The 23,393-nt window shown below is 38.2% G+C and overlaps 1 protein-coding gene across 3 annotated transcripts in view; it reads left to right on the top strand.

The window, feature by feature from the left end:
• Positions 1–23,393, top strand: part of MBIP (MAP3K12 binding inhibitory protein 1) — a 112,950-nt gene that overhangs the window by 78,547 nt on the left and 11,010 nt on the right. For 2 of the 3 annotated variants that reach the window (XM_050335777.1, XM_050335778.1), the window contains exons 1-2: positions 18,696–18,826; positions 23,056–23,175. In XM_050335777.1, the coding sequence (XP_050191734.1) occupies positions 18,725–18,826; positions 23,056–23,175 (222 nt within the window). In that variant the 5' untranslated portion in view covers positions 18,696–18,724. Of the gene's footprint in view, positions 1–18,695; positions 18,827–23,055; positions 23,176–23,393 lie in introns of those variants that run through there. The other variant, XM_050335779.1, reaches the window with a different exon arrangement.

Raw genomic sequence — 23,393 nt, forward strand, 5'->3', positions numbered from 1 at the left:
AACTACTGTAATTAAGTATGAATTATTTAAAATGAAAAATTTGTATTGCAAATGAAGTGCTGGAGGAATGTATTGAACAAACCACCAAAAACTTCACAAAAATTACTAATCAAAACACAAGGCTTAAACAACTTGCAGTACCACCTCTTAACAAAGTGCTGAGCATCAACGGAGCTGTAGCAATTGACCATGTATGCACATAGCCTTATTTTGATGAAAAGCAGTTTTCACATAACATTTTTTACCTTGTACTTGCTTCAGACAGGAGGATGCATATGGTCAGTCAGTTAGCACTGACTTAATGAGAAGCCCTCAAAAGTAGTTCCATAGTGACTGCTAGTGATTGGCAATAGTGATTAACTCTTGTCCTGTGTCCTCTTTTTGCAATAACCAGATTCTTTTCTCTTCTGATATTTCAAATGTAGGTTCCTTGGGGCAGATGATCCAGGTAATCCAGTACAGAGAAATGCCAGTGCCAGCACTACTACTGCTAAATTTAACATATATAAAAAGGAATATGACACCTCAGGGCCTGTGTTAGCAAGGTATTGGCTTTTGCCCTGTGTACATAGAGCATACAGGCCATGACATCTACAAGTGTACTAGACACATTTCTAATATCCACCTTTTTAAGCAGTATTGTTGCATGTGTCCTGCAACTAATTTTTTTCCTGTTTATTTTGTACCTTAGTGTTGAAGCACTTAAAATTAAATTAGTATATATTAAATAGCAAGGATATCTCTAACTTTCTGCTGGTTTTCCTTTCAAATGTTCTGTGAACACTGTCTTTCAGTTTAAGAGACAAAGCATTAAATAAAGTGATTTGACTCTTTTGCATTATTGTTAATTTTCTTGGATTTTTTATAGCTCTTCTACTGTTTATAAAACAATATCTCATTTTAAGGACATTTATTATAGGCAAATTAAATACCTCAAATGAGTATTTTCTAGATTAAATGGTTTTGGGAAAGAGAAATAAATAATTCCTCTATAATATGTTATAATAATATATTGACATTTAATAACAGCATTCCACTAATAACCAGCTAACAATATCTAATATTTCTTTTTCAAAAAGGCAAAAAAAGCAGAGGCGTTATTATTTCAAGTTTTGCAGACATTTTACCAAGTTGTTCTATTCAGAAAAAGACCTGATGGCTGGAAAATGGCCAACATAATGTCATTATTGAAGATGGACTCCAGGAACACTTCAGGAAATTACAGACCGTTTAGTTTTGATGTCTTTTGGGAGGAGGGAATCTTAAAAAGCATTTTTGGACATTAAATGGGTACCATTTAGAAAAGCACAGCTTGATGAAGGATAGACAATATTGCCTCAGGAATGAAAGGTCATGCTTCACTACCTTCTGAATTTCTTTCAGGTTATACATAATCAGGGAACAAATAGATAGCATACATTTGGTTTTCATTTTCAGAAAGTATTCAGTATTCAGTAAAGTATACTTTAAATCAAGGACTAATATAATGTACTATGATGCTGGTAAGGGAATAAAATAAATAATCTTTCAAAGAGGAAAACTTTATTATTCTGAAACAAATAGGAGTAGAGCAACATAGACATTATTGATAGGGTTTTGTACTTCCATTTTATGCATATTTAGTGACAATAGAAATAACAATATCAGGCTATCCAAACCCACATCACTTAATTCCCAACAGACTACTTAAGCATGTATATAAATCTAAGCAGATGCTGAAAAAATATTGTTAATGTAAGTGGAATTACTCATGTGCTTCAATGATTTAGAGGTTCAACCCCTTCTAATATAAGCTCTCAGAATCCAGATTTAAAAAAAATATTTACATGCAAAAAATAAAAATAATTTCTACAACATATTCACCAGGAAGGTAATCTGCTAATTACAGGACACAGTTATTTAGCCTTTACCCTCTCAACACTTCCAAAATACTGAGAATTCATTTACAAGTTTCTGATCTATCCAGCTTCATGATGCCACTCTCTACAACTTGTTGTACCTCAGCTCAGAAAATTTTGTGTGCTTTAAAATGTGAGCATGTGGTATCATCAAGATTTTTCAAAAACAAGTGAAAATTTTAAATGTCTCTCTGCTTGAACACCAGAAGAAGAAACCTTTGAAATATGTGCCCTACAGAAACCAGCTAAGTACTTCCACCTCCGAAAATAAATACCATTTTAAAGAAGTCCCAAAATTAACATGAAAAAATGGGAGACTGCAAGTAACCCTTCTTGAAGTTCTTAGCTAAGATAAACTGTAATTAAAATATCTAAGATTGATTATGCAACACACTTGATAGAAATATATTGTGTGAAATTACGGAATTTAGATAGGGATATATAGATATCAATCAAGATCAGAGTACTATAGTATCTGCTCAGTAAAGTTCATTATTGTGTCAATTTGCATTAAACATATCACTATCCCAAGACTCAAGTGCTTAATATAATCCAGAACAGATTTAGTGAAAAAATTTCCTGCTATTTCTTCTTCTAATCCTTTTCTGTTTCCTCTCCAATGTCAGTAGCAGTTTGAGATTTCCATTTGAATGTCAAGTTTCATGTTGAAAATTTATAGCTGACTGCAATTCTGGAAACATTATGACAAAATGGAGAATTAGTTTGCACAGCAGCATTTTGCTTCTCATTTCTTCCAAGACATATGCAGACATTTCTTTGAGGACCAAATGCTATAGTTAATAGATTATAAATGTGTTAACACCACATTACCCTTCAACCTCTTACTTTTTTTTGAGTGTCAGATAAGAGAAATCCTAATCAGGATAAGCATTGGGAAGACTGCTGGGATTAAAAGAATGTCAATACATAGGAACATTTTAAACAATTTCTCTTGGCATAGCCTTAATCTGAGAATTCAAACATTCTCCAAATCATGAAAATAAAGCACAGAAGAATACAAGATAGACCTCTGTCTCAAAGAAGAGATCTTGGACTTTCAGAATTGTTCACTCAAGGTTCTGTATAAAGAAGGTCAAAACAAAACTTTTCAATTAATTAAGGCAAACAACATCATCTTATTTGGATTTAAAATACACACAGCTCATACAGAGAAATAATATCTTCAGTAAAATATTGTGGTTTTGTGGCCAGGTTTTGGTAGTGGGGAGGCTACAGGGGTGGATTTTGCAAGAAGCTGCTGGAAGCTTCTCCAGTGTCCTGCAGAGGCAATTGCAGCCAGCTCCAGGACAGACCTGCTGCTGGCCAAGGCCAAGCTAATCAGGAGTGATATAACACCTCTGCAATAACATATTTAAGAAGGGTGAAAAATGTTATTGGGTAGATGAAAATGGCAGATAGAGAAGAGCAGAGTGAGAACATGTGAACAATTCTGCAGACACCAAGGTCAGTGGAGAAGGAGGAGGAGGAGGTGCTCCAGGTGCCAGAGCTGAGATTCCCATGGGTGGGGAAGCCCATGGTGCAGACCATGGTGAAGCAGCTGTCCTCCTCCAGCCCATGGAGGTCAATGGGGCTGCAAAGATCCACCTGCAGCCCATGGAGGAGACTCACACCAGAGCAGGTGGATGCCCAAAGGAGGCTGTGACCCCATGGAAGGCTCATGCAGGAGCAAGGTCCCAGGAGGGACCTGCTGACCCATGGGAAGAGGAGCCCACGCTGGAGCAGGTTTTACTGGTAGGACTTGTGGCTTCGGTGGGGGGGCCACACTGGAGCAGCCTGTGCCTGAAGGGACTGCACCCCGTGGAAAAGTGACCCACGTTGCAGCAGTTTGTGGAGATTTTTGTGGAGCAGTTTCTTGCCCATGGGATAGACTCATGCTGGAGAAGTTCATGAAGGACTGTCTCCCTGGGAGGGACCCCACCGGGAGCAGGGGAAGGACTCCTTTCTCTAAGCAGTGGCAGAAACAATCTGTGATGAACTGAACCCCATTCCCCGTCTCCTTGAGCCACTGGGGGGAGGAGGTAGAACGTGGGAAGGAGGGAGGGGTGGGGGAAAGTGTTTTTAAGATTTCTTTTACTTCTCATTATACTGCTCTGGTTCAATTAGTAATAAAGTTAATTAATATCCCCACTTTGAATCTGTTTTGCCTGTGACAGTAATTGGTGAGTGATGTCTCCTGGTCCTCATCTCAACTCACGATCCCTACATTATATTTTCTCTCCTCTGTCCAATTACAGAAGCGAGCAACAGAGTGGCTTTGGTGGGTACCTGGTGTCCAGCTAGGGTCAGCCCACTACAATCAGTTGTCTTTATCAGCTCTGCTCTTTAGCAACAGAATACAGGTTTTCAGTGTGTGACTATGAGCTCTGCTTATCTTGCATTCAGTCACAAGCCTGTCAGCGGTTCTACAGTCCAAATCCATAACCAGGCTACTAAATCTGTGTAACATGTCCCAGGAGACAAAATAATAGCGAGATTCCCTTGACATTCTGCTGTGCCTGTATCCCTTTAACCTTTTTCCAGCCTCTAATTGTGATTTCCTTAAAAGTGAGGGTTCCACTGATGTCTTTCTATTAATAATGAACTGAAAAAGATGTTGGCATCAACTGTTTTCCTTTACTGGCAACTTTTGTATCCACCCTATTTCATTTAAAGTCAATACATGAGCATTAGGAACAATCCTAACTACAGCTATAGCCTATGTGCAATGCGGATTGTAACTCAATATAATTCTGCTCCCTTACCAGAACAGTAGAATAAAGTCTAAACATGCTGAGTACCTCTGAGGATATAAAGTTTAGACTGCCCTGATACATATATGACAATTATAATTGTGGCCTCATGTGATCTGCATGCACACGTATATAAGAGTACTGAATAAAAGGAGAGGGTTTTTTCCCTTGCTGGTCACTCAACCTTTTTTAGAGTCAGTTTGTTTCATATCAAAGTTAAATTTAAAAATCTCATCTATATTGCATTAAAACTGTCTTTAAGGTGAGGTAGTTTGTGTCTTACCTACTTAGCACTGATCAGATGGGTGTGCCTGGCAAGCCAAAGCTGATGAGCTCAAGCACTGTAAATTCATATGCTTTCTGCACACTACATTCTGCCAGTAGAAAAGCTCAGAAAGCAAGTTAAAGAATGATCTTTCCAAGTTCTATAAGGTGTTTACTAAAGAAAGATGAAGTTTCATCAATGCCTCCATTTTTGGCAAATCAATGTGTATTAAGATTCAGTGGCTTAAATTAAAGGTTACACAAATCGTAACTAGAGGACTCATTTTTTTAATTGTTATGATACTAATTGAAACATCATACTCAGCACTGTGGTAGATTTTTTATCTCTGCAAAGATCATAATCAAGACTAGCATGTTTTCTCAAACATACACTTCAATTACCAAAGGAATTAGTTACAGGAAAAATCTTAGATACATGTTATGTGGGAGGTCCAGTTAGAGAATTGAAATGGTTTCCACTGGCTTTATACTATACAAACAACCTAAGAACCTGTGACTGAATAGTTGTAGCTACACCACTCCTGTTTGGGGAACAACCATTATGGTCACAATGCTCTTTCAGTGGCAAAGCTCTTTTCAACTGCAGGCTAAAGTATCCAACCTTAGAAAGAGACTTCTAATTTGTCAGGTCTGGCTCTTTGTATGCCTTTAATAATTTCACATTTCTTTCTAGCTTTACTAAATCACTGTCATTGAATTCACAAAGAGTTACCAATACTTTGGTAAATTCACTAATTTATTTATGATAGAACATGCTGATCTGTCATTATAAATCAATCATTAAGGTCTAGTAATTCAGTGATTAATGCATGACTCATGTATATGTTTGTTTCAGTAATAAAACTGTAAAATAAGCATTCATTAATATGTCTTGCCCAGTATTATAGTTTGAAATAATAGTGATTGATGCCCATACATGTGAAGAAGATTGACTATTACCTAAGACATAAATCAGGTGTCTTAGTTGTCTTCAATCACAAAGAAATCAGCCAAATTTCAGTAGTTAAAAACTGGAAAATAAGGTAATTACAGCATTTTCTGGTTATACTATAAGAAAGAGTGCTCAAGCACATCACTGTATGTAGTTTAAGTATCTGTCTTCCACTTTTTATTCCAAGACTGGTGCAATTTCACCTTGGAGACAGCTTTAGTATAGGGTTTATGCATTAAATCAGCTTTTCCACTTTTCAAAAGCACAAATGTGTCAGGATCTGTCACCCTTTTATCTTTGTGAAGAATACTAGGCTAAACTGAATCTGATTCTTGGGCAAATGTAAAAACTGATGAGGATGCAAAGGATTCCAACCTTTGTAAACACTGGCATAATCTGCAGAGGGACAAAGAGAGTGAGAAAGAGAATGTGAGACACTGGTGAAAGAATTCACAGTGCTTAGGAGCCCCAATTATGGGCCAAGATCCCATTTGTATTGTTTAATAACAAAAGATGGTTCTTGCCCTAAAGCACTTACAATAAATGTGTATTTGAAATTAATTTTCAAGGAATGCTAGGGTAATTGTGTGTGCACTGTGTTTAACATATAAGGCAACACACTTTTGGAAATGGCATGTATTAGTGGAATAAAGCCAGACAGAGTCTATGTACTGTTAAACTCCATTCAGAAGATAAAAAATTATTGTATAATATTGGGCAAAGACATATCTCTTCATTAATAAATTCCAATTTTTAAATGTATTTCTATATTAGCTATAGAATTTATGCACCTGACAGTATTTGAATGAGAAAAAGAAAAGATTTTGCATTCTATCACTGAATGACCTTGATAACCATAATAGAAATTAGAAAATATGTTCTATATTTGTTATGGAAAATGTATTCTCCAAAGTATTACAGTAATCATTTTTAAGATCACAGTAATTTAACAGTTCCTCAGTTCTTCAAGTACTCTGGCCTTGGATGATTGCTTGAACCTTCACATACACATCACCTGCAAAGTCATTTAAAATATTTTTAATACTACAAACTCTTTACTTTCCTTGATATATGCTTAAAGATAATGTAGTTTATTGAAAGGCCAGAGGAAAATATTTCATGGTCTTTCATGGCACAGCTGAAGTAAAATGAAACTATGTCCACAGACATCTTGTCAAATGTTTACTCTTCATTTTTATGAAAATCTTTTTATTTTCTCCTTCAACAAAAGCAAAGAAGTGAGCTCTCAAAGAAGATATATCTTTCACATTGGGTAACAAGAACCAGTTTTTCACTCTCAGAGGCTTGGATCTAGGAATTAAATTCTCCACCATTAGACTCCATAACTCAGTTCTTCACAGTGCCAGCAATGGACGAACTTGGCCCCGTATAATGTACAGCACTACTGGCACCCTTGGGATCTTGCCATTCCCTTATGCACAAATGATCTTCCTGATAGCTATACTGTTAGGTGAAATGCTCTGGGAATTTTCAGTTCTTGTTTCTCATGTGGCTTTTATCCTCACACTCCCCATCCCTTTCTGTAAGCTGATGTTGTGAAGCTACTCTAGAGAACAAAATTCCTCCCCAAACCTCCCCAGTTCGTTGGACCTACAGCATTGTAATCAGTTCTAATGTTTCACGAAGACAGTGAAATTATGTTACCTAGAAAACTATTGGAGAAGCACAAGGCCTTCTCAGACATAAGGTTTTGGCTCCATTTGTGGTCCCTGAAAGTGTCAGTCACAGCAGGCACCATGCCCAGAACTTCCCGTCTTGCGTTCCTTACCTTCCTTTGTTCCCTGATCTATTTCAAGGTCTTGATCCTATATGGTACAAAACTCTTCTTTCCCAGCTTGATTCCTATGTAAGCCATCACCTGGTTTCTTTCTTCCTCAGATTTCTTTCACCCCTTCAGTCAAATATTCCCAGTCTCCCATCTCTTGCATTTGTTTGCACATGGGGACCAGCCATTAGGCTGGAGTAACTTGTATCTGCATTGCCTACTGGTGTGTAACTGCAGTATCTACATCTGTCTCCCTGTGATACCATCATAGGATGGTGCATATATTGGATCACACCACTTCTCTCCTCATGAGACCTAATTTGTGAACCTCAACTGACAGAAAGGAGGAGTTGGATGCTTTTGAGCCCTAGCAAGAGGAAGACAGTTCCACAGAGCTCAGAATGACACAATCCTGTACACCCAAACTACAAAAATCAGTTCGTGTCTCCTAGTTATTATTGGACTACATGACTTCCTCTACTTCTCTCTTCTGAGTATTCACAATGAATTCAGAGCAAGACTTCCTGTGATTTCTGCCTGCCAAAGTATTGTGTATTTGAAAACATTCTAAAATTTCCCAGAGGTACTTCCAAAGATTATGCAAGGCTACGATTCAGAGAAATGGTGCTGAACACCTATGTGAGAAAGTGAGCTGTGCTCAGCTGCATACATTGGCTCAGCCGTTATGCAGACACCTGGCAGATAAAGACCTTCAGCTGCCATCTGTGCTGCTTGTATTGTGAAATCACATCTCTCTAATCCAAAAGCAAAAATGGAGAGGAAGAAGTAGCAGTAACTGTGGAGAAGGAAGAGTGCAGTAAGTTTCATGTAAGTCCTAATATCAAGAAGTGTAGGTCACAGAGTAGTTGATTTTGCTTGCCACCAAAGCAATTTTCACAATAGGTGACACACAAAATTATCCTAGACACATTCATTTTTTTAGAATAATTGAGGAAAATTACACACACGTAAAACTCTTGTCACATATAGGGCAGTAACAGTCATTACCACAGGAACTGTTAGATGTCTTCTTCCAAAGAATCCTTCAGAGACATCACAAGGGGAAGTCATTAGGTTTTTGTAATCTGCACAGGGTAATACATTTTGAGTGACACTACCAGTAGTTACCTTTTACAACAGCATCTCTACTTGCTGATAACTATCCCTTACCTTCTCTCCTAAAAGGAAAAAAAAAAAATTAGAATATCTACCAGCAAGAGGAGGTTTTATTCTTTAATACCTAGCTCTGTATCACATGGACAGGAACACATCCCAAGACCAGAAATTTAAGACATGGGAAAACAATAGTCCAGAAGCAATGTAGTACAGTGGTGGTCTCCTCATGCCTTTTGTGCTAAAGGAGAGACAACTAAAGGATGACTAGGTTGACAGTTCTTGCAGTTAACTTAACCTTTTGTTTACCTTCCCAGCCTTTCACAGAACTCCTAAGAGCTTTCCAAGTTGAGCTGGGCTCTTTCATATTAAAAGGTTTCAGAAAGAGGCTATGGGGTAAATTAGTAAATTCATTTATATAATGGCAATCATGCCTTCAGCTTTTGTAATTGGGCTTTTGTTATCAGGCCTTTTCATAGGTCTTTTCCTTAGAGGTAACCTCATGTGTGAGAGCTAAAGCAGTTCTCTCATAGACAGCCCTGTGCTCCCCAGATGCCAGGCACAGATTAGCCAAGAAATTATTTCTCCTTCATTTTTATCTCTGTACCTCTGTTTGGTTTCTGTATCTGTTTTTTACCAGGTTTAGAGGCTACATGGATTATATATGTTTAATATTGTATTTAGAAACTTTTTCTTGAACAATATATGTATGTTAATCCAGAAATGCTGTGTATTCTTAATATGAATATATTACTCTAATTTACTTACATTTATTTTTTACAAGTGACTTGTTGCACCTAGACCAAAATCAGGCGCTTCCTACCTGTTAGTATAGTCAGTACGTAATATGATAAGATTATACTTTATTCTGAAGTTCTACAAAGCATTAAATAATACTTCATAATCTGTGATTGCTTTTTTCTTACAGAGTTGCTAAGGTAACATGCTGGAACTTGTGGTTCAGTTTTATTCAGCTTACTGGTTTTTACATTTTAAAAATAGAATATTTATAACAATAAGTTGTATTTATTGTTTCTATAACCTCTGCAATTCTCCTTGGACTTCTGCGTAAAAGACAAAGGCAGCCTGGTGTTTAGGACTACCTTTCCTCAGGGGAGATGATGTGAGGGAAAGGTATATGGCACTAGACAGTAGTTCATTAAGTAGCTTGTTGCTCTCACAGGAAACTCAGATGTTGGAAGATTTGATCATCTGTCAAATTTCCTTTGTTTAGCTAGTACATGGTTGTGTCTCCTGCATGATTAGCCTAACATTTGGCATCATTTTTGTTGAAGCCCTTCTCCTCGGCCATGTTTGGACCAGGTACATCCTATCCCCTTCAGGAGAAGCAGCAACCTCCCCATGACCTGACTCTGCTGTTCTGTACTGAAGAATCTTACTGCTTCTCAGGGTACATGGCAATCTTGGGAAACATCTCTGAGGCATGTTAGGCCAGGCACAATTGGGTGGGCAGGTTTTCCTGCCTTTGCTTTTCACCCTGCCCATTGTGCCTACAACTTCGATGTCATCACAATTTCTTGTATTCAAGGGCTTCTGTGCATGCTTCCCACTTCAGCATTTATTTTAATGATTCATTAATATTTTAAACCACAATCTTCTTGGAATCATAGAATGCCATCTTTTATTTTAGGAAGTCAGGTGACCATCAAATGTCTATAGATTGTAGTTTCACCACTTAGCAGGCTATTCTGAAGATACACTCTACAGGGAACCTGTTTCAAGGCTTAGGAAACACCTTTCTCACCAGTCATTTCAGTAACTCAGATTTATTGCTACCATTGAATTGGGAAAATAGTATGACCGCACGAAGTGCTTATTAAGTTTAATGTTTTTATTCACCTAGTTTACTGCCATCCCATATGCCCTTTACTTGCAGAGGACTTAAGACAGAAGTTAAAGGAAGTGCAGTTATCCTGCTGTTGTCTATTTAGCTTTCATTAAGTAAGTCAATGCATGGCTCACACTCATTCTCTAAACCAGCCCATCATCTAAAAGTATTTACATAAGACTCTTTGCATTATATACCAACCTCTGCAACACTAGTATTAACTACTGACATCTGCCAAGGCTGACTAGTAAGTGCTTTACAGTATCAATTCATCCTAAGCAAAAAGCATGTTTGAGTGCTGCAGTGCTCTTGTTAACGCCAATAAGAAGTATCAGAGCTCTTATGACACCTAGCAGAAATTAGTACCCACATTCAAAGAAAAGCTTTTGTTATTTTTCAGAGTATTATGTGGACTTTATTGAGATGACTGCATCTGACACCTGCTGTAATATAAAATGCAGCTATAATTAGCCAACTGATGCTCTCCACAGTTTAGGTCGAATCCCTTCTGTGGGAATTATGCTTTAAAATATTCAGAACTCCAAGTGGCTCTCATTACATTTAATTTTTACTTAGAATTAGGTGGTCTAGAAAAAAAATTTAGGATTGTAATAGCCCCCCGCTGAATGCCACACAGCAATGTGAAAACCCATAGATTTTTTTCCAAATAAAAAAATGAGAACAAGCAGACTACACTACAGCCTTCAATTGAAGTCTGGCTTTGCTTAATTGTACTTTTTGCACTCATCAGTCTCTCCTCTTCAGAGCAAGCTACAAAAATTGCCTGAATAGCCAAAGAAAAGTTTCCCACAGTCACTGGTCACAGAAAAACACCATTGTCCTTCCTCACAGTTTGATGGACAACATTTCTATAAATGGGTAGCCAGTCTGTCAATGGTACCCTTGCTGAAAAGGCAAAAGAAGAGAACAGATTCTGCCAATATCTGACAAAGCATGTTAACACATAATCAGGCATTCACTAGTCAGGCAGCTGCCCCTGGGACCTTCATAACACAGGTGCCTTTAAGCCATTTCCTATTCACAGATAAAGGAAACAAGCAGGAGATACCTGGGAAAGGAGCAGTCTATTGTGGCCTGTCAAATGTCCATCTTCCAGGCTGCCTGTATAAAACCAGAAAGAACATAAAGGAAACTTCAGCCTGAACTGCTAAATTATAAAACAGCAAAATACTCCATAATTTAATCTTCATTTAGATGATAATTTAAAGGTTAGTAAAGGAAAACCATGCCTTATAAGATATACCTTGTTTCTTCATTTTACTGCATCAAACAGCAAAATATCTGTCATGTCCCCAAGGCCAACAACTAGAGTGAAGTCAGCAGTGGTGGTCTCTGGGCTATCACCTTCACCCACTGCAGCTTTGGTATGGTTTGTCCATGCCTAATCTGTTCTCTTCTTCACCCAGCTGAGCTATTAAATTCATCCTTTAACTGAAGAAACTGGATTTTTTCTGATATTTAGTGGGAATAAAAGTTGATTAAACTACAGCACAAAGACACTTTCCCCCTTTTTTATCAAGTTTAACTTAGTGAGTCTAACAAACAAGTGTCATTTCATAGTCAATGTTACCTAAAGGCCACGGAGTAGAGTGACTATTTTACCAGTGAACAGATCATATTAAGACAACAGTTAGCTTTATGCAAAGGAAAACATTTCTTTTTTTGTGATTGTGCATAAAGATGCCTATTTCATACACTCACCATGTTAAATGCCAAACACCATAGGCCCAAGCAGGAACTCAGTTTATATTTAAGTAATTTAATTTCTTTTTCATGGTAATTTCAGTAGCACCGCCTGTCTGTTTAATGTTAAACACATGAAAAGTCTTTACCAAATTCTATGGAAGTTCCTGGTGGAAGCAACTGATGGAAGCAATATCTAGCAAAAGGTTTAGGAGACGCGTCACAATGACTGAAATTCCCCTGATGTTCTTTGGAGGCTCCTGCAGGTGATGTGCAGTCTCTGAGAACATGAAATGCTGCAGCGCAGCACAAAACACTTGCAGCAGAAGGCAGAATATTGCATGGTATGAACAAATAAGTGCACAAAGCTCTTCTGCACACTTCTTTTTGAAACAGTGTTGATGTTGTGACTTCTCCTTAAGCAAAAATTTCCTGAGCCTAGTTATGATTTCTCTCAACTACCATTCTCTAAGCAGATCTACGCTTCCACATAGGCTATATATATATATATATATATATATATATATACATGAAATTAAACCAGGAAATTTTCTAAGCTCCTGAAATAAAGTTGTTCAAATGGAATTCATAGCCATAATGAAAATAAACTGAAGCCAAGAATTAATAAGATTAAGGTAAAATGCAGTATTATAAAATATAAATAATAAAAAAAATATTTATATCTCTTGCCATTTTTTCTTGATCAGTTTTTAGAGTTTTGTCTTTTAGCACTGCCTATACCTGTTCAGCTGAGCTGGAGTTGCACTTCTCAGCTTTTAAAAGGACTGTTTTTCCTCTGTTGAATCAGTCTCAGGTCATTATCAAACTTACAACCTAGGCCCAGTCTTGCAAAGGCTTTTACACACAGGCTTAGCTTTATGCACATGAATAGTCCTTTAGAATTCATTAGAATGATTTGTGCACAAATAAGCAGGTGCATGACTAGCTTCACTGAAGGATTGGGACCCAAAATGTCAAAGCCTCCATATTCCCTATTAACAAATGCCTCTTCTGCATTAGAAAAATACTGACAGTGTAAAGATGAGTGTGATCCTTTGTTCATTTACTATAATACAAATGAGATCATTCAAACAACTCTGTAGTTAGTTTATATCCAAAAAGGGCATGATGTATTTACTTGTACAGATACATAAGTTGAAGCTCAAAGGATTCAGCTACCTATCTTACTTTGCCAAATGGATATATGAACTCCTTATGGCTATTTTGAGAGGCTCAACTCAACTACATAATACAGGTCCCTAATTTCAACTATCAGTTCATGAATCTTATATCTAAAGCAGATACGGATCTGATTCCTCAAGTCAATGGGGGAGCCTACTAGGATATGGAACGACTGATCGGACCAGTAATGACAGATGTAATCTGTTAGACGACAACTGTCCAGCTACGGGGTACAGAAATTTATAAGCTGAACTGTTGAAGCAGGAGGTAAATTTAAATTTGAGCAATGCAACTATTTCACAGAAAATGGTAGGAAAACCGTAACATTTAGAAAAGGACCTGGTTTGCACCTAAGCTATGTGAAAAGCTTGTACAACATAGCACAGTTGAAGAACCCTATTTAAAATATTCCTAAGCAACTATCACTATTATTTATTTTAAAATAATAGTCAAATTATACTAATAAAGATGCAAGCTACAGCTTTTAAAATTAAGTACTCAGTAATCAAGGAATCCCAAGTTAAATTTTCTCTGAAATAAATATGCTATATTCCTGTTTCCCTGTTAAATATAGATTTTCGAGTGTCCCATTAAACCTGAGTTAAATAAATATATAATATGTGAAGCATGTACATATTAATGCAATGAAAAATTATTAAATTTTAGACTGACTTCAGGTATGAGTGCTTAATTTCACAATGCTTGTGTCAAATTATTTACAGTTTACAGACAGGGGAAACACTGTGAGCATAGACACCTACTCTGCAAGACACCTTCTACATTTTCATGTGATAGTCTCACAAGGAATGATAGGAAGGAGGTTCATATTCAAATCTTTCAAAGTAACTATAGAAATCTGGAATTTGTGAACACAGAATAATTATAATAATAGTTTGCTGACTTCTAAGACGAGCTGTTGAGCTGGGACCTGCAGGGGTCAGTTCTTGATCCCAGATTGTATAACTGAACTGAAGAATTTTGTGCAGAGAGTATTAATCTTATTTGCAGATGGCAGCAAGAAAGGAGGGCTGGCAAGTAGATAAAATTTAATTATGGTGTAAAATTACTAAACAAAGACATTAAAACTAAAGACCAAAGTATGGCAAAGCATGGAAGAGTATTTGAAAATCTCGAGGGTAAAAAAATTCAGAAAGGAAGGGCCATGGATCTATGTTCGTGTCAGGATAAGAACACTAAACAGAATTTGGGCAACAGCATCATGGATGTTAGGAAGAAATAAATTACTGCAAGTTTTATATATATATATATATGTATGTATGTATGTATGATACTTACAGGTTCAGAGGTTTTTTTCTTCAACTGCAAATACATCACAGCTGTATTTACCACAGGACATTTCACACAAATCCCATTCCAATCCTATCTGAACAGGGCTTTCTAAATTTTGATAGAGTGAGAGAAACACCAAAATTCAGCAAAGACATTTGCTTTGAAAAAATGCAGCTTCTATTGGAGAATTAGTTTTGCAATTCAGAGCCTTATTTGATGAAGTTAATAAGCCCATTGACTACATTTTAAGGAAGAAGGCTGCGTTTTTTTCAGCTGGGCTAGTACTTAAAATTAGGCACAAGCTTAAGTATCATGTTGAACCAGGATCCATAAATTCGGTTGGAGCGATGCCTTTTCCTGGGTACCTGGGAAGCAATAGAAGTGAAGTACTCTTAATTCTGCAGATTAATGCTTGGAAAAATAAATAAAAGCTTTTATTTTAGAGGGACTTGGTCATGTCCCATTTTAATCCAATGAGTAGGATCCTATCAATTTTCTGTTTATAAACTGAGATAATTTAAAGCAGCACTGATAATCTCAATATTAAGGACAACTACATTTACAGCAGTTGGTGTCAAGCTGCACCACTTGTCTGGGGCTCTGGGCAGAATTCAACATATTGTCTTTAACTTTGAAGCTCCAAATTATTTCAGTTAAAGTTTTTTTTTCCGAAGCATTGCCTCTTTTACCTTTTTCTATGCTACAGCTGACATAAGCAGAAGTACGAAGCACAAGTTTTTGAATTCAGGAGAAAAATCTGCTTATATATAACACAGCCTCCTTAGCTTAGCACTTCGCTCTTGAGCACAAGAAGCTTCAACTACTGGTACATTCTGCAAAGCACCCACCTTTATCTGGGTGTTAGTTAGGGACAAAATTAAAGTATGAGTTCAGAAATTATGGTAATGTAATATTCAGCAGAAGAAATAGTGCTAGCAGTTATGACAGTGATGACCAGCAAACAGAACTTGTGTCAATTTACTGAAGTTTACTGTGTTTTAAAGTGTTTAAAGGCACCTAGAGTTGGAAAGAGGTGTATGTGTTTATCATTTCACAAACCAAATAAAAAGAAGCAATAGTCCAAAATCAAAAGAAAACTCTTTTCAATTTCAAAATCATTTCAATCCAACAACAATATTTGCTATCTAAGAACTTAATGGTTTTGTGCTTATACGTTTCAAGGTGGTTTTAGTGGGAGAAGCTTTTATATGCCTCCCAGATCCATTTCAGGGATCAAAGCTGCAGAAGGTTTAATATTATCATGATAACTCTATCCTTGGATGTTGAAAGCAGTTCCAGATTATTCCCTCTCTTAGTAGTCACATTATTAAAATATCTGGACATTACTGCCAAGTTAGACATATTTAAATCTTCTGATTCCTTCTAAACAAGTATCTCTATCTCTGGCAATCCACTTCTTGCCAGTTTCCTATAAATTCATTCCAAATTACCAGTATCTTTCCAGCAATGAGAGCTTCCAGTGTTTTATTGTTTCACCAGCTTTAGTAAGCATGCCATGTAATTTCCTCTGTCTTTATGGGAGGCCTGGATTTACTGTGGCCAGATTTACTGCCAGAGGCAATTGCAAGTGCATTCATTTTTACTCTGCACTACATGCAGTGAGCATACAATCATCTTTTGGAACCATTCTGCTCTGGCCTTTCTCTTCCACTACATATGAACGTTTAACATATTCTGTCTTAGCTGTATTTGCACATTTTTCCCCTATTCTCATTTTCTTACATGCTCTCATTTTCCTAATCTCTTGCATTACTTTGATTACTTCTGTTCATGTTTACATAATGCATTGCATAATTTAATCTGTGAAATTTCAGATGATACTGAATTTATCCAGCTAGCAGCCGCGACGCAGATCAAGGTCTTCTGAGACAGAGAAAGTAGGAGGGAAATCTTTACCCACGGGAATTGTTACTGTTTCTCTGGGAGAAGATATTTGCAATCAACAGGAAGAAGACCGAGATCCAGTTTTTGCTCAGTAAATAATAGGTGGACATCAACAACTCTACAGACTACTTCATGGTCTTTTGCTTACTCTTGTAATTATCACTGAATAAATAACGATGTATTGTCTCTACTGTCTCTTGCTATCATCCCCATTCACTCCCTTGTATTTCTGAGTATATGGCAACGTAATCTCCAGTACCTTTCTGACATTTATATGCTTATCTACGTATTTCTCACTTGAAACATTCTGTCCTCCAAAACAACCTCTTGCTAGAGGTAAAGATAACAAGCTCAAAAGCAAAGGAATGATCTTAGGTCTCTCAACTAAGAAAGTGACATGCACTCCCTGCTAAAGTAGGCACACACCTGCTTATCACTCCAGGAAAGCTGCATTTTACTGAAGCGGAATTTATCAGGTAGCTCAACATTCATTAATTGAAGTTAAAATTTGCTTCAAATGCCTGGACTTGCTCCATCTTTGCAGGTCATGGGGAATTCAGCCATGGCAAACTGTGTCCTCTGACAGTGAGAAGCAACTAACAATGCCAGGTTGTTACATCTGTGCTCCATATTCTGTTCTGGCCAGCAAATTACTCACACCTTTATTCATTGTCATAGTGCTGATGGGGGAAGGACAATGTATTTTCCCTTCTTTTGAAAGTTTCATGATTTGATCTAAATGAGATGATTACATTTTGCAGAGTTGCTTTGGCTGCCTGTCCAGAAACAAAACTGCAAGAGGAAAGGTAGGCTGAAGTAGTCACCACTTGATCACGAGCTGGAATTAACATTTTTCACAGAAATATGAAACAAAATTTCACAATTTATCTTAATTGACTACTCTATTCTGTGTGTTTTCAAGATGTAGTCATTTGACAAAAACAGTGTTTTTGCAGGAATTAAGTGAATTGCTATATATTTCAGAGCTACCAACTCACAACGACATTCTGTGGCAAGCATTTCTGAATCCAAAGAATAGTTCTCATCAACTGAAGCCAGTTAAACGCCATCTAGCTCACCTTAGGTAAGGTATTCTTGCTAATCTGCAGTTCTCCATGAAATATATTTGTAATCATTAACACTGAAGTCCTCTTTGGAACTTATTTTCCTCTGGAATTGAGTAGTGCTGTATCTACTCAGGTCTTCTGAAATATTGTTGCCTGCTGTTGCTGAATGCTTTCAGTTTAGTGGGATTTATTTTCCCTCAGTTTAGGTCTTCTCTGGATACTTTATATGGAAATGTCTTTAAAGTATCAAAATATCAGTCAAAAAAATGATCTGGCTTTCCAACATTTTTATTTAAGAATGTTTTAACACTTGTATATACAACAGTACTTACCATTTTCCAACGGAATAAAAAATATTGGGGGCAGGGGGTGTCAGAGAACAGGAATTAGCATGAAGGTTAAAGGAGCAAAATTAGGGCATCAAAAGAAACATCAGGTAGAAAATCTTTGTCAACACTTACACTGTTTAAGGAAAGAATTAAGACCATCTTACAGGGAACACAGTTTTGCAATCCCCATAATCAGAGTACTCTGACAAATCTTGTAGCCTGATTTAAAACCAGCCCTGCTGTAACCAGAAAAGTCAAGGCTTTGAAGAACAAAAGCGTGAAGGTGTAGCCAGAAAAACACCGCTGAATCAAGGGCAGCAATCTGACACTTAAACACTTGTCCTCCTACGGGCATTCCCGACAGGTGCCCGAGCTGACGGCTCCGGGGAGCGTGCTGCAGGGCAGGACAGAGGCCGGGGCAAAGAGGAGGGTGAGGGGGCAGGATGCCACGGCACGGGAGCGCTCCCACACCGGCATTCCCGCGTGCAGGGCCCGGGCCGCGCCCCGAGCCGCCCGGCCGGAGAGCTCTCCCCATTGGCTCCCGCGCCTGTCCATCAGCACTCGGGGCGGGGCCAGCGCCGGAGTTCGTCATCGCGGCGCGACGGCGCGGCCGCGGCCCAGCCCGTGCCGGCGTCATGGCGGCGGTGGCGCCCGGCCCGTTCCCGCCGGACACGAATCCCGCGGCCGCCGAGGTGGCGAGCAGCGCCCTGCGCTGCCTGGCCGGGCTGGCGGGGCAGGTGAGTGCGGGGCGGGCGGAGGGGGAGGCCCAGAGCGGGGCTGGCGCTGCGCCCGGCTCACCTCACCTCACGTCGTTTCGGGGGCCCGAGCTCCTGCTTGTGTCCGGCCTGCGGGGCCCTCCCGGGTTTCAGGGACAGAGCACGGCGCTGGAGAGGACACACGTCTGCTCTAAACCAGGGAGCGGCCTCGCTCCTGGCGGTTGTTCGCGCCCGCCCGCAGGAGCGTGGCTGCCGGGGCGGTGGTGCTGGCAGCCTCCCGGCCCGGCCCGGGCAGCCCAGGGTGCCCGGCTGCTGCTGCTGCTGCTCTCTCGCAGCCGGGGCCGCACCTTTGCCTCGTAGTGACGGGACGTCTCGTGTCACTTGGTAGTTTGGCGGATGATCTCTTGCGTGGGAAACTACGGTCTGCGTAATTGCGTTATCTTCATAGCGGTTCTGAATTGGATCGCTATTGAAAGGTTGCTGTGTGTAAGGTATCAGGAGGTCGAAGTTAGCCCTGCCTTGGTAATAACATACTGTGAAACAAACAGTGGTCAGAATTTTTAAAGAAGCTTTGCTTTGTGGTACTTAAGTTGAAACACCTGCTTTAGGTTGAGTAATGGCTATGAATTATTTAACAGATGTTACAGTAGTGGTGGGAGGCCCTTATCAGAACAGGGTTTTAGTAACAACTATTACTATAAATAATTTAGAGATTAATTTATTTTCCACTATTGAAACATATATGTAGTTCTCTGAAGGCACTAGAAGCACACTCTTGCTTCAAAAATTAGCACTCTAGAGGTTTGGGACCAGATGATGAGCTATACCTGCAGGAGCTAGTGTAACTTAATGTATGCTTATGTAACAGAAGTACTCAGGAATGGACTCTTAGATACGGAGGCAGTTTAGTAGTAGCTGCTGGCTGACTTAAAATTATTTTTTAGACTATGTCACTTCTTATCTGTGTAGAACTCTGTATTATATTTGATTTTCACCTCTAAATCTGCTAGTAATTGTCTCAGTTTTCAAACAAACAGCATCCCAAATTAGGGGCTTGAAAATTCAGGCATTGAGTAGTAAGAGTCTCAGTTTTCCTATCTCTGAAGTGGTTAAAAACTATCCTAGCTTTTGAATAGGAGTGCAGTGCTAAAGAAATTGATAATAATACACAGAGACATGAAAACTAGTTATGTAGTGAGGATGAAATGCCCCATAATTCTTCCTGGTGAAAATTCTAAATGTGACCAGTGAAGAACTAGTGAATCTCAGTTTATCTAGATGTAATCCTGTCATTCATAGTATTGTTCTTACAATGTTAATGTCAGTAAAAATGTGGAACTCCTGTATTTATGAAAAACACAAGACTAAAGGGAAAGTTTCCTGAACTCTTAACTAGGGTACTCATCACAAGTTTAATTGATTGTTTTCAAAACTGCATTAAACACTCTTACTTTCTCTCTTTTCTTCAGTAGCTTACTTGTTCTCCAAAATTTGCTACAGGTAGCATGTCACTGGAGAGAGCTTAATCATTTTTAAAAATAACTGGGTGTGCATGGACAGTTGTGAGACCAGTTTAGAGTTGCTACATCCCCTCGGTAGAGTTCCACTAGTTACGGTGCAGGATGTAATTGTCTTCATTGGTGTTTGAAGTGCCTTATTTCCGTGACAGCGGACCCATTTTACTGTCTATTGCACTGAACTATAAGGGTTGGTTGCTCCATCTTAGCTGGGAAAGTCATTTTAATTGCTCAGTCAAGATCCTTTCCAGCTGTTGAGTTACACACTCTCTGCCATCACCTGAGTTAAATCTAACTGGTGTTTTACCCACTTACTGACTCTAGCAATCTGCCTTGCATTTTTGACTGATACTATGGATTCCCCATTTTCCTTTTATAGAGATGAGTGAGCATGTGCCAGATTGTTAGCAGTCACAGTTTCTGGTCTGTCATACTAGTTTAAGTTTGATTTATGCTAGCAGTTTAGATTGTAAACAGGAAGATTTCTGGCACAGTACGTTTTTTACTAGAGCAATCAATTGCAACACCCAGTGCCTCCCAGTGACTGGGAGGACTTCTGAGAATAACAACTCAGAAAACCAATATGGCTGATCCTGAAAAGTTCTTTAAGACTCAAGTGACAGTGTTTTTTGTAAAACAGATTTCAAAGAGCTGAAATGACTTACAGTCCTGTAAATGGCTGGAGAATAGGCTGTGGACTTATAAACACACAAAGGCCTTGAAGTTATCAAAACCCTGAATTTATAAACCTGTTTGTCACAGTTCTAATAGGTATAGGGATGTGAAACACTGAGAACTCTGTTGTACTAAAGACTTGTTTGGAGGCAGGAGGGGTTTATTCTTTAATTATATTTAAAAACAGTGTCTGTGAGTTACTGGCCTCTAAATTATTTTAAGTCAGAAGTTCTGATGGTTCTGTACATTGAACCACCTGGACAGTAGTGGCACACTATGATATGAAGGCACACATCAGCTGATTCTTTTTGAAAAAGGAGGCCTATTAGGAAATTGCAGTAGGAGTTCTGTTTTGTTTCATTAGGGTGACTCACAGCTCCACCTTTTTTACCCTGATAGTGGGCTGTAATAGAGCATATCGGAGATGTTAACTATAGAAACTCTGTGGAGAAATACAAGTTTCAGATGATGACATACACACAGTGGCTTAATTCTTAAAGTAAATTTTATTCCTACTAAATTCTAAATACATTCTTGATTTTGAAAAGTATTCAAAACTATTATTTCCTAAAATGTTACTTTTTCTACATCCTATGTAGCTTAAGTACTAAACAGGAATAATAATTTGTGTGAAAATTGTCTAAAATACCTTATATATCTAGTCAGAGTGCCTTGTTTGCTGTGTAATTTGGGAACTACTGCTGGATTTAAAAAGGCTCATCCTTGACTGAAGAAGGAAGACTCAGGCTTATAGTTCTTCAGATACAAAATTGTGATAACTCATGTGGAACGACTTATCATCCACACCTTTGCCTTCAGAATGATGGAGGGAGTCATCATTTGTCATTGTTTCTTTGTACTCTGCGGTGGATTCAGGAACAAGTGCATATGCTTTCTGTGTTCTCATCCGTAATATTTGATGCTGTTAGAAGGTAGATGTCTTTAGACCATAAGTTAAAGGTCACTTTTGTCATCTTCCTGAGGTACCTTTTTCTATTTCACCCACTCCCCCTTTTTTAATGGAAGGAGGAGTGAGGGATAGACCTACAAATATGCATATAAATTGGGAATTCTGTGTGGCAAGCAGAGTACCTGTAGGTCCTCTTGATTTTAAACAAGAATTTTACCTGTATTTAGAATTTGGGGATCACTTGCAGAATGTTTGTTTGAAGAACAACCTACTGGCTTTAAGAAATGAAAGTGCTCATTACTTCAAGATCTTGAGCTTTAGTATAATAAAAATGGCGAAGATGGGTGGGAAAGTGTGTAGTTAATTAGTGATCATTGACAATTGACTTTGTATTAGAAAGTGAAAGTTTATTTTTAGCTTATAGAAGATACGTAGTTCTTTTAAATAAAACTTCAGATTCACTATACGTGTTTATTGCTTTGGGAGTTAAACATTGCAATTCCTTGGCAAAGAGAATAGATTGTGGCAATTGTTATTTTGATCCGAATGCGTATACAGGAAAATAGTGTGGTTTGGTAATGGGTTTGATAGTGGTGGTGTGTAGTCTAGAGTTTGTTTAACCTTGAGATTTTTTAAATATTTATTTTTATACACTTACTTTGAATGCATAGCTTCCTTTGGATTAGCAGTGAGTAAAAAATTCAAGAATATGGCATGGTGCCACATCAAGACATTGATCATGCAGGCATAGATAGTCTTACAAATCTCGGAATAAAATACATGAACGTACAGGAGATTGCCATCCTGGGTGCACGTTTCTTCCTAACATCTGTTAAAAATCAGTACAAATTATCAACATAAATGGTATGTTTTTGTATGATAATTAATTGAATAAAATTAAAGACCGAATTAGTACAATGACAGTAGGAGTTAGTAAGGAATTTTCGATTTTTGAATATGCTCTACACATATGACGACAACTGCTTGGACTGTAATTAATGTCAAACCTTTCCAATGTCCTCATATAAAAAGGGGGTGGTTCTGTATGAGACTGAGCATAATTGTTGTCTTGTAGAAGTCTTATATAGTTCTGTGATGTTGATACAGATAACATAATTTTTTATTGTGTTTGTTTTGCCTTGTTGAAGCTTAACCTTGGAGACGATATTGTGAAAGTTGTAATCGATTGGAGCAAGCTTCAGAGCACATCAGCACTTCAGCCAGCACTGCTCTTCAGTGTACTTCAGCAGCATATTTTATGTTTACAGGTAAATATTTCATGGGGCACATTTGACTTGACAAAAGTGATCAACAACTGAAAGTAGTTATATTATCTAAACTGTAAAATTTTAGTAATTTTGATCTTACATTGCTCTTTTCAACAAAAAAGGAATGCAAAAGTATTAAGTGCTTGGGATTCCACTGTACTCCATAGGTACTCACACTTACGGATTTTTCAGATTAGTGTTGAGAATAGCCACTGTAG

This window comes from Myiozetetes cayanensis, unplaced genomic scaffold, assembly GCF_022539395.1.
Source record: "Myiozetetes cayanensis isolate MyiCay16 unplaced genomic scaffold, myiCay2020 scf6-25, whole genome shotgun sequence".
Taxonomy (NCBI): Eukaryota; Metazoa; Chordata; class Aves; order Passeriformes; family Tyrannidae; genus Myiozetetes; species Myiozetetes cayanensis.